This window comes from Agelaius tricolor, unplaced genomic scaffold, assembly GCF_023055355.1.
Source record: "Agelaius tricolor isolate 1412-34295 unplaced genomic scaffold, bAgeTri1.0.p SCAF_24, whole genome shotgun sequence".
NCBI lineage: Eukaryota > Metazoa > Chordata > Aves > Passeriformes > Icteridae > Agelaius > Agelaius tricolor.
The window spans coordinates 1,633,642-1,647,985 of record NW_027269284.1 but is presented as its reverse complement, the minus strand read 5'-3'; the positions used below and the strand labels follow the sequence as shown (position 1 = coordinate 1,647,985).

Sequence of the window (14,344 nt, the reverse complement as noted above, 5' to 3'; positions counted from 1 at the left end):
TTGGGGTTTACCATAGTAAATATAAAGTAGAGCTCTTTCTGAATCAAAAGGAATGGATAAAATGGATATCTGGTTTCTACTGGTAACTCACTCTGAGGTTCATAATTGCAGCAGCTGAAAAAAAAAGAATCTGAATTCTGACTGTCACAGATTTAATAAATACAAAATTAATACATTCTATTTTTCTTCTGCTGTGTTAATCATAGATGTTAGAAGAATATTTCTGGCCCCTCTTGTAAACAGGCACTATAATTTCTTTAGGAATTTGTTATCTGAGTTTTCGGACGTCCTTGCATTGAAGTTGAAAGGTAGAGTTAACAGGTTTTATGTAAGCAGGAGACCACAAATTTTGCCATCCTTCACCACAAGCTGTAAAGAATACCTTGACAAAATCATTTGTTAAATGTGACAGCAGTAGGAAGGCAAGACATCCATGCAAGAGCTCAAATGGATACATGACAAGGTAATATAAATGGCACAAGACAAGACATTTAAAAGTACTGGCTCACCATTACCAGTCTATTTGATCCAATTAGGGCTATTCATCAAGGTAAATAACTACTGGGAAAGCAATCTTGTGTGTTCCTGTGCACGCTGCAACAAAGCCCAGTCTAAGTGATGGCTTGTGCACCCAGAGATTTCAGTTTCATGCAGGTAATGTCAGCTCAGAAGGGAATGGGAGAAGGCTGTGACTTGAATCTGAAAGCAGCAAAAGCCTGTCATGTTTTATTCCAAAACCAGCACCAGGGCTTTGCTCATGCACCTGTATTAACAAATGCCTCTGCAATGCCTTAATTTATGCTGAGTTCTGATGTAAATATTATGACACTCACTATTACTTGTAAGACAACGCTTTAGGTTTTTTCCCCCACAGGATTTTTAATTTAGAGATGAATTCAAAGCACAAATTCCACCACGTGAAACTTCATTTATTAGAGGAGGAAGCACATTAAATTAAGGTCTTGCTTAATTCATTTTGTCAGAAAGAAAACTTGAAAACTTTATTAATGTACATAAAGCTAACAGATTAAGAAATTTGCTACACCAACAAAAAATATAGAAGGTAAACATCAAGACCTGGAAATATTTTTGAAAGCATGAATGGTGCACAGGCAGATTTTATGCCTTTCCAGTTCAGTCAATTCCATCAGTTTATGGTGCACAGTCAAGTTGCTGTTTTTGATAGCATCATGCTCCACTGTTCTAAGCACTATTTAGGGCACTTTTATCATTGTCAGTTCACAGCCATAATTGAGCTCAAAGAGGTTAAATGCCCACCAAAACGATGTTTTCCATGGCTATATAACAATTTTAGAACCAAAATGTCTCAGTGCTACTTACAGTCTAGTAGAGAATTAAATGTCTAATCCTGCCACTGGAAGGTAAAGCCACAGCAGGAGATTAATGACTCCAACAGATTGTTAAACTTTATAAAGCCTGGCAGTGCAGAGCTGCCTGTAACAAAAGTTTACCAAGGAGCACCTTATTCACCATTTTCCATTTAATGGGTGTTGCAACCCAGCTCCAGTTTGCACCTGCAGAGAGCTCCCAAACAGGCATTAATTCAGTTGAAAGGGATGAAAATAAAGCCTTCTCCACTAAGTTAAGGTGTGTCACCTCCAATATGCTGTGAAATTGAGTTCTGGAGAATAAGGCAGTGACCATTAGGAGCTGCTGCAGTTTGGTGCTAAAGAGAAAATCTCAGTCAATTCTGCAGAGTTTGTCACAAAGGATCTGACCAAAGAATGGTAAACTTGGGGGATGGGGACAGCAACACCACCAGTGCTGTCTTGGCAGATTAAACAGCAAAAAGACTGATATTTAGAACATGTATCACACTTGCATACTCAAACTCCAGATCTATGGAATAGATTGATAAAGTAATATTTGAGACAAAGAGAAATCAAATACAGGTAAGAAAGACAGGTAATACTTATTAGAATAATGAAATGGCCTGGATCTTAAAGATCCCAGTTCCAACCTCTCTGCCATGAGCAGGGACACGTTCCACCAGCCCAGGCTGCTCCAAGCCCCAATGTCCAGCCTGGCCTTGGGCACTTCCAGGGATCCAGGGGCAGCCACAGCTGCTCTGGGCACCCTGTGCCAGGGCCTGCCCACCCTCTCAGGGAACAATTTCTTCCTAAAATCTAATCTATACCTGCTCTCTTTTAGTTTGAACTTCTCAATATATTTTTCCATGTGTGAGCTTTCCTCTCTCTATAGAGAAGCTGCCATAATCAGGAGAAAGATTTGGGGTGAACTTGCTAACAGAAAGCAAGTTGAAGTGACAATTTTTGACCAAAAATTTGGAAGAGTATAAGAAACACACACAAAGAACATTCCTCCTAGTCATGGGCCACTACAAAGGATTCCTCAAAATGGTTCATGGCCCAAAGCATGGAAGAACCCAGTTACCAAGTGCTAAGGTTCTTAATCCCCATTGATTTAAATTTGTTTGTTTATTTGCTGGGGTTTTTTTTAGGGCCTAAGGTGGGTGGTTTATCAATTTTCATGACAGAAAAAATTTATACTGCCTTTTCAAAAAATATTTTTCAGTGAGGGCAAGCCTCAGGCTTGCTAGCAATATTAGTGCAGTTACATAGAAGCAGAGAAAAAAAATTATATGTTTGGGGGAATGATAACCACATACCCCCCAAAAATGTGAGGATTATCAGGGTATGAACTCTGTCTTTCATGTCTGGATAGAACAACAAAGACCCAACTCTGATAGCAGTGCTGGGACTCTATTAAATATTCATTATTTCTAAAAATAAAGAATTATACAGGGGATTAACAGGTAGAGGACAGTACAGAGTTTCCAATCAAAAATGTGGGAAAACCAGAAATACAGGTAGGAACTGAGCAGACAGTGAAAAACATTAGGAAGTCAAAATAACCCAGAAGTGAAGAGACAGTGATTAACTTTTGCATTCTCTATGACCTGAGAGGGTAGAATTGTGATAAAGTGAATGTGGGAGGATGAAATTGCAGAACAGGAAATTGCATGTAGGAACAAAGAGGGGGAAAAAACTATAGGTTATCCCAGCAGAAAAAAAAGGGATAAGACTTTGAAAAATAACCTTGTGAAAACTGAAGAAGATTGTAAAGTGTCAGAAATGTCACCAAAACTGCAAACCTAGAGTCTGATGTAAAAGAGGTGGGACAAAGAGGATAATGAGGAAGAATAGAGAAAAGGGATTAATAGTGCAAGGATTAAACTAAGAACCACAGTCTATTGTGTAGTTTCATTTACTGTCTCAGGTCCTGTTGAAATTATACTTAAATCAAGTAGAACATTGGAGCTTTATGGGGCTTTTTTAAATCAAATACAGTAAATAAATAAAAGGGAAAAAGCTGGTTTGGGGAGATGAAACAGCTATTTGGTCAAGATGAGAAGGAAATTTTCTACAAAAACCCTTAATGAAGTTATCCTCACTGTGAGCAGTCAGATCCAATAAGTCTTACAGGTTTAATACAATAAATGTCACACGTGTCACCCTTGCAGTCCCACCTAACCCAGCTGCAGGAACAGCCTGGCATAGTAAAATATTGGCTTCAGCTTCTCCAAGACCCAGAGACTGAGCCCAGTGGAAGCTGATGACAGCTCTTGGGTAGACCTGTCTGTTGAAGTGCCAGACAATGGCTGAAACAAGATTAAAAATTGATTGTGTGCTGCAAAAATGGATTTCTCATCATCCTGCCCAAGACTCACTCAAAGTCACCAGTGGATCCTGCCCTATGGACAGAGATGATTGATATCTGATACTATCAATTATCACCCATGCTTTTCAAAAAGCCCTTCCAGCAGTGAGATCAGTCTGGGGTTTGTTCTTGGGGATTTTTTTTGGTTTTTTTTGTCTTTTATCTCGTTTCACTTATACTTTGTTTTCTTCTCCTTTGCAGTAATTTTTACACAGTAAGAATTGCAAACAAACCTTTTGTGTCTGGTTGCTTAATTACAAGTAGAACATAACATTAAAGATAATTCATAACACTTAGAAATAGAGTTAGTGAACAAAATTAATGTCAATTAAGAAACAAATGTAATGTTGAAATCCCATTTGGCAATTAAACTCCATGTACTTTGCCACTGCTCAAAAGCCATTAGGAGGATGGAATTAAAGAAGGCTTTGGAAGAGGATTGTGTTTTCCTCCATGTTTATGGTGCTCCCTATCTCATGCTACTGCACCAACATTTGGGGCTATTTTTATCACCCCAAACTTCTCTAAGTGCCTTTAGCTGATGTGACTACAGGTCATTCTTGAGATGATACTACAAACCGTGAAAGCTTCTTTATGTAAAACTATTATCAACAGAAGTCTCTTGAAATACATTTCTGGTGGGTTTTTTGCCTTCTTAGTCTGACTGGTGGGTAATTTTATTGATAATGTAGCAACATTACACACTCCCATTGAGCTTCTCCCACATTTACAGTGGTTTTTTATGAAAAAGTATTTTAAAAACTCCATACTCATTCCTCTGCAGTGATTAGAGAGGGAGGCATCTTCCAAACACAAAGATTTGTTGGAATATCTGAGTTTTTATGAGGGCTCAGTATTTGAGGAATAATACACAAATTATGTGCAGTATTCTCTTCCAATAGAGCTGTCACTGACTTTTGCCTCCTAATTCTTCTCAAGGCACTTTGAAAGGCCAACCCTCTGCTCACTTCAAGTGACTTCAGTTCAAAAAAGAAGAAAAAAAAAAAAATCAAGTCCCTATTTCAAAAAAGCAAAAGCAGCCATGGTTACTACATTGAAGCTTTTGCCAAAAAAAAAAAAAATAATCCATCATGAATATTATGTTGCAGCTCAAAACTTCCTTTGTTTGATGAAACTGTTACACACTGCAGCCTTACCCAAAAGTACCTGATATGGGCATAGTTTCCTGAAATATGGCACCATATGTGCATCAGTAAACATTATGTGTAGAGTAAATTAAACCAAGCCTTATAATTAGGCAGTAAGGAAATTACTGCAGACCTGAAAGAGTAAATCAGCAGTATTAAAGCACTCTCCATTTCCTCTGGAGCACTTCAGAGCACCATAAAAACCTCAATGTCACAGTGATAAACACCTAGAAGTGCATTTTGAGGGAGACAAAGACGTGTGCATTCAAAGAAGTTAAAATCAAAATCCTTATTGATTGTAATTCAAATAACAGGGCATTTTCCCTAATTCTTTAGATCAGATGTTTGAAAATTTTACTAAAAGTCCTTTCCTGAAGTAAATACACCACTTTTTTCTACGAAATGGGAGCAGACAAAAAGTGAAAATATTGATCAGCATGCCAGGAGCTCCCAGCTCTTTCAGACCACGTTGGTGACATTCAGAGTGTCCCTAATCCTGAGGCCATAAATTCAGTGGAAGCTGTAGGAGCAGAGGACTTGGGGCACTGCTACCTCTGCCTTCTAAGCCAGCATCACACCAGAGTCCAGACTAACACCTTTGTACCTAGAAAACAACTACAAATCTAGAAAAGAACTACAAACAATGCAGTGCATCCCTATCAAATCAATACAAGGCATAGACATGTAGCCCTGGCACAGAAATAAACCTGTATTAGCATTTAATAGACTGCTTTTGGGAAGCCAGCTTCCACATTTCCATATTGAAGAGCACTGGAGTCACTGCAGGTGAAAATCAAACCTATTGAGCAGCAAGGGAAAGGTGCTGAGTTTCTCACAGGCAAGAGCTGATGCCACAGGTGGCCTGAGGTTCAAAGGGGTTCAGATTAATTTGTGGCTGGCTCTCTTTGAAAAATGCCAGCATTTTTTCAAAGTGTATTTTCATGCAACAGAATGGGGCAATCTCAGCAACAGCACTGCACTTCCTCTTGGAAACAGCCAGAAACTCCCCCTTGGTAATACAGCACAGACTCCTGTGGATCATCTGGTTAAGTGTGACCTTGTTTCAACTCTGCCTTTGCAAAATAAATCTTAATAAACATTCCTGCCAGACTAAATTCTGAAGTTACAGCCTCCTTGGATATTCTGCTACTACTTCACACTTGCATGAAATTTTGCATTTTCAGAGCATTGCATCAACTCTTACAAACTCTCACAGTGTTATGTGAGCTAGGAAAGGTCTGTGACTATTTCATTCTCTGTTTTCTTCCCTTATTTAAATTATACAGATCTTAATTAAAAAAAAAAAAAAGCCCCCTTCAGTATTTATAACTTTACCCAATGCCCTCTGGTTTGCAACAAAGGGCACATCAGAGAAGGAGAACACAATCCCCAGCCCCCCCAGAAATGCACTGATTGCTGCACTGTTGACTGGCTCTATGGACAGCTGGAAAGCCAAAGCACTCCTCACACAAACCCACCTTTAGGATGCCTTACTTAGAAATCAGATTTTTCATGGCTCCCTGTGTATAAAGAGCTTACACAAGACACATCCTGGAAAATCCCAAGTCACCCTCCAGAGATGAACTCTCCAGTGATTGCCAGGGAGGCTGAAGGAAAATCACTTCTTTATATCTCCACCTGATTTCTATAACTGACATCAGCTGGTGTGAATGTTCAGAGTCCTTTTTTTCCTCTTCCCCCTGCCCCCTCAGTATGAGTTTTTTATTTCTTTGGGTGTGCTCTTCATTGTCTTTGGGAAGCTGAAAAAAGTTTGTTATTTAATGTATATTAAGTTTGATTAGAAATGGGTTCACTGTTTTTCACTAAAGATTTTTTTGCTTTTTGAGCCCTTATGCTTCCCTTTGTCTTATATTTTAATATTCAGATGCTGTGCACCTCCTAATGCTGGTACAACACAAAACACCTCAAGTGAGGCAGCTTCACCTTCAGAAGCAACTTTATTTTCTGAGCTTCAGATTATTCTTCTAAAACTGGACAGTAAGTCTTGCTTATCCTCACAGAGCACAGTAAAGAGAGGATAAACAGAAAAATTAAATCAGTTAATCATGATCTAGAGCACCAAGATTTAATTTCTAGGTGCTGCTGGCCCTCCCTACAGCATTTGAAGTCATCTGGTCTGGGTGTGAGACAGCTTTGCTGCAATAACAAGACAATAAGATTTCCTCTTTTGGAGGAAGTCCTGTGTTTTCCTCAAAGCATTGACATTCTGTAAAGAGGCAACCTATGCATATGTTTGAGTAGAGAGATTTAATCCACAGACTGAAAACTTATATAAGTGTCTATCTATAATTTAATTGACATTGTATGGGTTAGCTGTGATAAAATCTGTTCCAACAGAACACATTCTTTCAGTTTTTGGTGTCCCGTCAGTCTAATTCCATGAGTTACTATTCATGCTTTTTATTCTGAGAGTCCTTCTAGAGTCTACACCAATTTTTGGCCAGCTTCAAAGTGCTAAACTTTATTTTTTTTTATCCTAACTATCATTCATAAACAGTGATACAAGTCAATCTACGTGGAAGTGAGCAACAGAAAGAGCAAGCTGAGACACTGCTGCTCAAGGAACAGAGAGAGATGATAAATCCAAGAACATGCTGAAGCCTGGGATCCAGTTCAAACTGGTGTAACCCATATTAATCAAAGGAAAGCAGATTTCAAGGCCTTTCAGAGACCTATGAAGATGATAAAAACTGAATATGATCAAGATGTTGTCCCCAAGGTCTTTGTTTTACCAAATTTGCACAAATAAATTACAAGAGGTATTTGTCTCTGAAGTGCCCCCAGGCTGGATGGGGCTTGGAGCAGCCTGGGCTGGTGGAAGGTGTCCCTGCCCATGGCAGGGGGTTGGATAGAGATGGGTGTTATGGTCTCTTCCAACCCAAACCATGCTGTGATTTGGTGAAAATCCAGTAAGGAATGGCAGCAGTAAGCCATGGTGTGCCTGCTTCCAAGAACTTGCTCAGTCTGACTTAGCTTCATGTTCTTACTGGCAGTTTACAGTAAGACATATAATTAGATCTCTATTATAGTTTCCCAATTCCCAGGAGAGTTTAAATGATAAGTTTAAAAGATGTAATTCCATCAGAATAAGAAATATTGAAGTGACTGTGAATTGTGAGGCGGAATGTTCCATCCACAATCATTTCCCGTGTCTGCATGTTATGCAGATAATGAAATCAAACTTCCCAAATAAAGAGCTAAGTGACCTGGGGAGAAAATGGAAAATCAGTCTTAGATGAGTGAAAACTGAAAACTTGCAAGGGACCCTGACTACCAATTGGGGAAAAAAAAATCCATTTATCTATATTTGTGTTTTTCATCACCAAAACACCTCTTGTAGGTTATTGTAGCCATGATATTTTCTGAAATATCCTTTCCTTAGGATTTTTTTCTCCTGAGAAGCTGAGAGGCCTCAGGAACAAAATGTAACCAATGGTTATCTGCTGCTGTGGAATGCAACAGGTGCTTCTGGGATTGGTCTCATGTGGTTGTTTTTAATTAATGGCCAATCACAGCCCAGCTGGCTCAGACTCTCTGTCTGAGACACAAGCTTTTATCATTCTTGCTATTCTATTCTTAGCCAGCCTTCTGATTAAATCCTTTCTTCTATTCTTTTAGTATAGTTTTAATATAATATATATCATAAAATAATAAATCAAGCCTTCTGAAACATGGAGTCAGATCTTTGTCTCTTCCCTCATCCTAAGACCCCTGTGAACACTGTCACAGGTTTTCTAGTTTTATGGGTTAACTTTAAACATCCAAAGTCTGAAAAGCAAGCTTTAAAAGGGAATAATTAAGACAGAAGGCATGATGATATTCAAAGTTGGTTGTCTCTGCAGTGATTTTGCCCAGAATAGAAAGACTGAAACACTGGGACACTGTAATCTCCACTGCAGCTCATTTCCTCTGAATCTTCAGGCCTCTCTCCCCAGCATCAAACCGAGCCCTCAGTGAAACCCTCACATTCTGGAATTTAGCAGGGAGTGCATGGGCAGGTCTGGGCAGCCACACACAGGTACTCTGCTGATTATATTCATGTGATGAGGCAGAACATTGATCATAATTCTGAAGGATCATGATTTACAGTCAGAATGCACTTTGTTGAAAGCAGACTCCATCTTCCTCTATGTTTGTGCAAAACCCAGCACAATTATGATTTAATCTTGATTAGTTTACTAGCAACTGCCACAATTTAATAAACATTATACCTACGTGATTAACTTCCATAAATACCAGAAACTGTATTAAAAGCTTCCTCTCCAAGCAGGAAAATACAATATCTGTGTTTCACTTTACCCACATGCAGAATTCCAACCTCTCTGAGGCTGATCATTGCACAGGGGTGAATACACATGAGAAGCACACAGCTTATTCAGACAGGGGCCATTTTTGTATCACGTTTCAGAGTAAATTTGGCTTTAGGGATGAGTAATTCAGGCAACTGCTGAGAGCCTCACACAGAACTCACTCATGTGTTAGTCTGCTACTTCCTTGAAGCAGTGAGAACAGAGGTGGGAGGCAACACATGGTCCCAGCTCCACTGCAGAGCTGAGGATCCCACAAATCTGGAGGTCAGAACAGCAGAGATCTCTCTCCTGTCATTAGCTGAGCAGCAGATGTGATACCAGGCTTTATATAGGAGACTCAGTGATTCATATTGTCTGTAGGTCCACTGCAAGGGGTTTATTTGGCAAAATAAGCTCTGAGAAGATGATCTTCAAACATGTCTGCTAAAGGTTAGGAAGGAAGAGCTGAAATGAGCTGAGTTTTAGCACTGCAGAGCACTGATTTCAAAATGCCTACAGGGGCCACTCTCTCCAAAATTATCATGCTGCAAATAGGTACCTGAGGATACATTTAAATCTTTACTTGGTTTGGTAGTTTTCTGGATTTGGGATCATTTTCAATGAGGCCAGGTAGAATTTTCATTATCATTATTATTATTAATAATTTGTACAAAAAAAAATGCAGAACTGGCATCATCTCACAGGGAGAAAAAAAGACCTAAAAAGAGGCAATCTGTCCTGCCTTAACTTGCAGGTATAAAGAGAAACCTCTCCCTTTTGGTTGCCAATCTCCTTTCACTTCTTTTCCATCTCAAGCTTTTGAAATTAACCTTTCTTCTCACAAAACACAATGATAAATGTAATAGAAGAAAGCCAAAATGTATGGTTTAAACTAGGTTTTGCAGTTATTCATAAAATCCTAGGATAGTTTTGGTTAGAAGGGGCATTTAAAGGTCATCTGGTTTATTGCCCTGTGCCAGGGCCAGGGCCATCCTCAATGAGATCAGGTTGCTCAGACCCATCCAATCTGGCCTTGAGTGTTTACAGGGATGGGACATCCACCTCTCTACCAAAATTTTTATTTATTATGACTTTCTGTACCTTCACAGGATCTTTATTTAGTACACTACCTTGGAAGTTCTCTTTGAATATATTTTACTCTTACAATTTTTCATATTCTGCTCATCTTCCCTGTTACTCCAGTGAGAATATTCAAATAAAACACAAATAAGCACATATGCCACTGTTTTCATGACTGGGTTTTTGAGCTGCCAAGGCAGGGAAGGTCTGGACAATCTGCCTCCCCTCCCACATGGAGAGACCATTGGGGGTTGCACTTGGAATGCATTTTCTTCTGCCTTTTTTTTTGTCACAGGAACTGTTGCTACTTTCCTTAATGTCATGTGCAATGTAGGGCCATATCTAAATGAGGACACCAATTCTTTACACCTCCTCATGTGGAGAAACCAGTCTGGAGTTGGAAAGCAATGATTTCCTGGGAAAATCAGGAAATATCAAAATCAGGGCTCACCTGTCTCCGAAGGTCTCGTGTTTTCTTGGTCATCTTGTCAATTGCAATGTTGAGTGGGTCTCCCTTCTCCTTCCTTCCAGTCTGTTAAAAACACAAAATTTTAGAGTTAGAGAAAAATCCTCTAGGCAATATAAACTTTAACAAAAAAATTATAAGGATTCATCAAAGGAAATTATTGCAGCTTTTTTGTTTGCTACCATCAAGTTGATATTTCCAAAGTAATGTTTTTAACGTGTTTACGTGCAGGAGGCACAGAAGATTATTTTAGAACAATCCTAAAGTGATAAGAACAAAGATTAAGGTGACTCACCAGAGAGTTCAGAACTTTTCCACCAATAAATTATGTGCATATATTATAGCTAATACTCAAAAAAATCTGGCAAGACCTTTCACTATAAAATGAATATTAAGAGTTGCTAATCTCCATTCTGCCAAGCACTGGGAATGTTAAACATGATAATAAGCAGCAACACAGCTTGAGGACAGAAGGAAAATGGTCCCTACGCCTGTAACAGGAATCACATTGGCAGACATTAGGTTCAGTATAAAGAAGAATTCCACTTAAAACACTTTCCTGCAGGAAGTCTCAAAGCAAAACTCCTCATGAAGATTAAAAAGGGGGAAAAAAGCCTTTTGTGTCACGTAACCAATGGGGGGAAAATATGGTTTTCAGGTTCAATGGCACAAAAAGCATGAAGTGACTTTGTTAGCTGTATTACCTTTCTCTTAAGAGAAAACTACTTCTCTAAAGATTTGTCACATCTTTTGCACATTGAACTCTGTTTGAAAGCTTTTCATCAAGAATCAAAATGATCTTCCATTCTTTCTGGCTGTACTCTTTCCTTCCCAAGGCTGTTTTCAAATGCTTCTATTTAGAATTGTTCCTTGCATATGATTAAGAGCCATATTCTCTCTCCAGCTGAGCCTAATAGCACACGGCTTCTGGGAGCTATTGAGAAGTCACTTTTGGGGTGGGATGGGGATTAAAGACACCCTTTCAATGGTACCCTCTCACATGCACAGCACTGTTATCAGCCCTACATTGGCAAGAGGCCTCTGTTCCAGTCTTTGCTTTAGGCATTCATTCCAGAGAACGCCTGCTTGCTGTTACTGCCTGTAATCCTAATTATGACACGAGGCCAAAGCTTTTATGATCATTTAAAAATCTGTAAAAACCATCCCCTTTCTTTTATATAGAAATTCAAACATAACAATATCAAGTGCCACCAGAATTTAATACAAAACATAAATTTACCTCTTAGCTTTCTAAAAAGGATCCATTACAAATTCTGGAGTTAATCACACAAATTGACACCAGAAAACAGAGATAAAGCATTTGCTATCACACAAGAGGAGGCATCTGTGTCACCCGCTGATATTTTTATCTCACTTTTCTTGTGTTCATCCTTTGACTGAGTTCTTCTGGTCCCCAGCTGAAGAACCACATCTCTTTAGCCTGAGCAATGTCAGCACAGGCTTTTGGTTTTAGATGTCCCAAATTCAGTCCCTGGTATTTTGTTCAAGACAGCAGGTGTCGTATGTGCACACAATCGAGCCTGTTTTTCAAGCTGAAATTTCACAATAAAGCTGAGGCAGAAAAGTTGGGTTCAGGAAGCCTCTCCTGATGATAGAATGGTGCAGCAGGGACTGCCAGATGAGCCAGCCTCAGCCTGGCTCTAGTTTGTTAGACTGCAGAGTTACAGTCTAAGAAAACTCAGAAAAAAAGAAAATTACTCCAGCTGTGTGCTGTGCAGTTGCTGAACCAAGTTTCCTTGGTTAAATTCACACTCTGGGATGCTTTATTTTCCCAGTCAAATAATTCAATTTATCTAATATTCTTTAAATTCTTCTCTTCCTTCTAATTGTTTAAGCTTTAATGGACTGGCTTAGAAAGATCCAGAACCACAGAAGACATGTTAAGACTTTTTTCTTTTTAGGGCAAAGATGACCTCTGCTTGGCACTTTTTCTTTCCTTATTTTAAATAAAGTCAGGGAATAATTTACTAAACAGGCCAAAACTCCTGTGAGACTGGCACAATGTGAATAATCAAAGAGCAAACACCAAGACACTTAAGACTACACAGGGATGGTATTTTACAGGTCTCAAATAAAACAAGTGGTTCACAATTCCCCTTCACTGACCTCATGCAGGGCAGATATATTTCATATTCACCACCAACATGGTGAGGTCAAGCAATTAATGCTTGGCACCCTCTTAGGGGTCAGAAAGTTGTCCTTGAGCAGGAACTTGGGAATCCTTCCAGAGTAGTCAGCTATGGGATAGAGTGACACTAAATAAATTAAGCATTTGATAAACAGCACCATTTAGAGGAAAAGGCTCCTGGAAAAGGGCATTGAAAAAAAAATAAAAGTAGAAATTTTGAGACTGACCTCAAAGTTTGTGATGTTCCTAATCTGGGTGTTTTGTCTGTCTGACAGGTGGGAACTCTCACTGAGAGCAGGCTCATGGCAGCCTAAATCCAGCATCCCTCCTAAACCTCCCTCCAAATCTATCTGGTAACTTTTCAACTCCAGTTTTAAATAAACAGTGTTTATATAAACAGTGGCCCTTAAGGTACATCCTATTGTGAAACACAAAACAACTGGGAACCCTTCTGTGACCCTTAGGCCACACAACACAAACTGTCCACATCCATCTGGCCAGTCCCTGGTCCCTCCGAAGCAGAGCAAAGCCTGTCCCACATCTCTGTGTGCAATTGCCCAAACTGTGCCTCAGTGCTGCCTGAGATGCTAAATGGGATGTGCTGGAAAACTAAACCAAAACAAGAGATCCAGCTGAGCTCTCTCAATGACAGTATTTTATTAATGCACACAAATAAGGCTGATGTCTCCCATTCTGCACCATTTTTACTTATGCAGGAATTTTAACTGACCTTCACCTGTTACTTATAAAATGGCCTTTTAGTCTGTATGCAAACCCCCTTCTTCAGCATATGATTTCAAAGAAATTTGTTTAGTAAATCACATTATTGAAAAATAACTAGCATGGCATGTGATGCTACATAGCTTCAGGCAGGTCTGTCAAACACCATCTGCTCTGTGCTGAAAATATAAGTTTATTAAAGTTTATTTATTTAAGTCCTTAAATACTCTTATTTTATTGTTGCTCTGTGATAAATTTTTGGCCTTCATTCCTAGAAGGGATAGAAAGGAATTTATTGGTTTCCTGAAAAAATGAAAAAGCTTGGTATCGAGCCATTTGCCATTTCTCTGTTAATCTTTCTCTGCAAAGGGAAGAAAGATACTTTGGGATGAAAAGGAAGTAAAAATTGCTGCTGGCATTGGGTTAAAAGGAGAAGGAGGAGAAATGCACAGAATTCCTTGAATGCCAAAATATCTGTATTCAAGTTCTCATGGACAGAATTACATCTATTCATGGTGTAATGAGGAGAACTTTGCAACAGGAGAATATATTAATCAAGTCCCTGATTTCTTGTGACCATTAACAGCATTTGCATACTCAAGATATTTTCAAACAATTTTCTCAGTCTGAGTTGCTTCCATTCTAATTTCCTCAGAGCTTTTCCCTGCCCATCTGATTTATTTTCAGTTCAGGATGAGCCAATTCCAACAGGCTCTGACCAGGGGCTGTGCTGGCTGCAGACTGCCCCGGGTCAGGAGAGGATCTTCCA

The 14,344-nt window shown here is 39.2% G+C and overlaps 1 protein-coding gene across 3 annotated transcripts in view; it reads right to left on the bottom strand.

The window, feature by feature from the left end:
- The window catches only part of CTNNA2 (catenin alpha 2), a 474,927-nt gene that overhangs the window by 104,495 nt on the left and 356,088 nt on the right, over positions 1 to 14,344 (bottom strand). For all 3 annotated transcript variants that reach the window (XM_071447298.1, XM_071447300.1, XM_071447299.1), the window contains one exon: positions 10,692 to 10,772. In XM_071447298.1, coding sequence (XP_071303399.1) covers positions 10,692 to 10,772 — 81 coding nt within the window. The remainder of the gene's footprint in view (positions 1 to 10,691; positions 10,773 to 14,344) is intronic.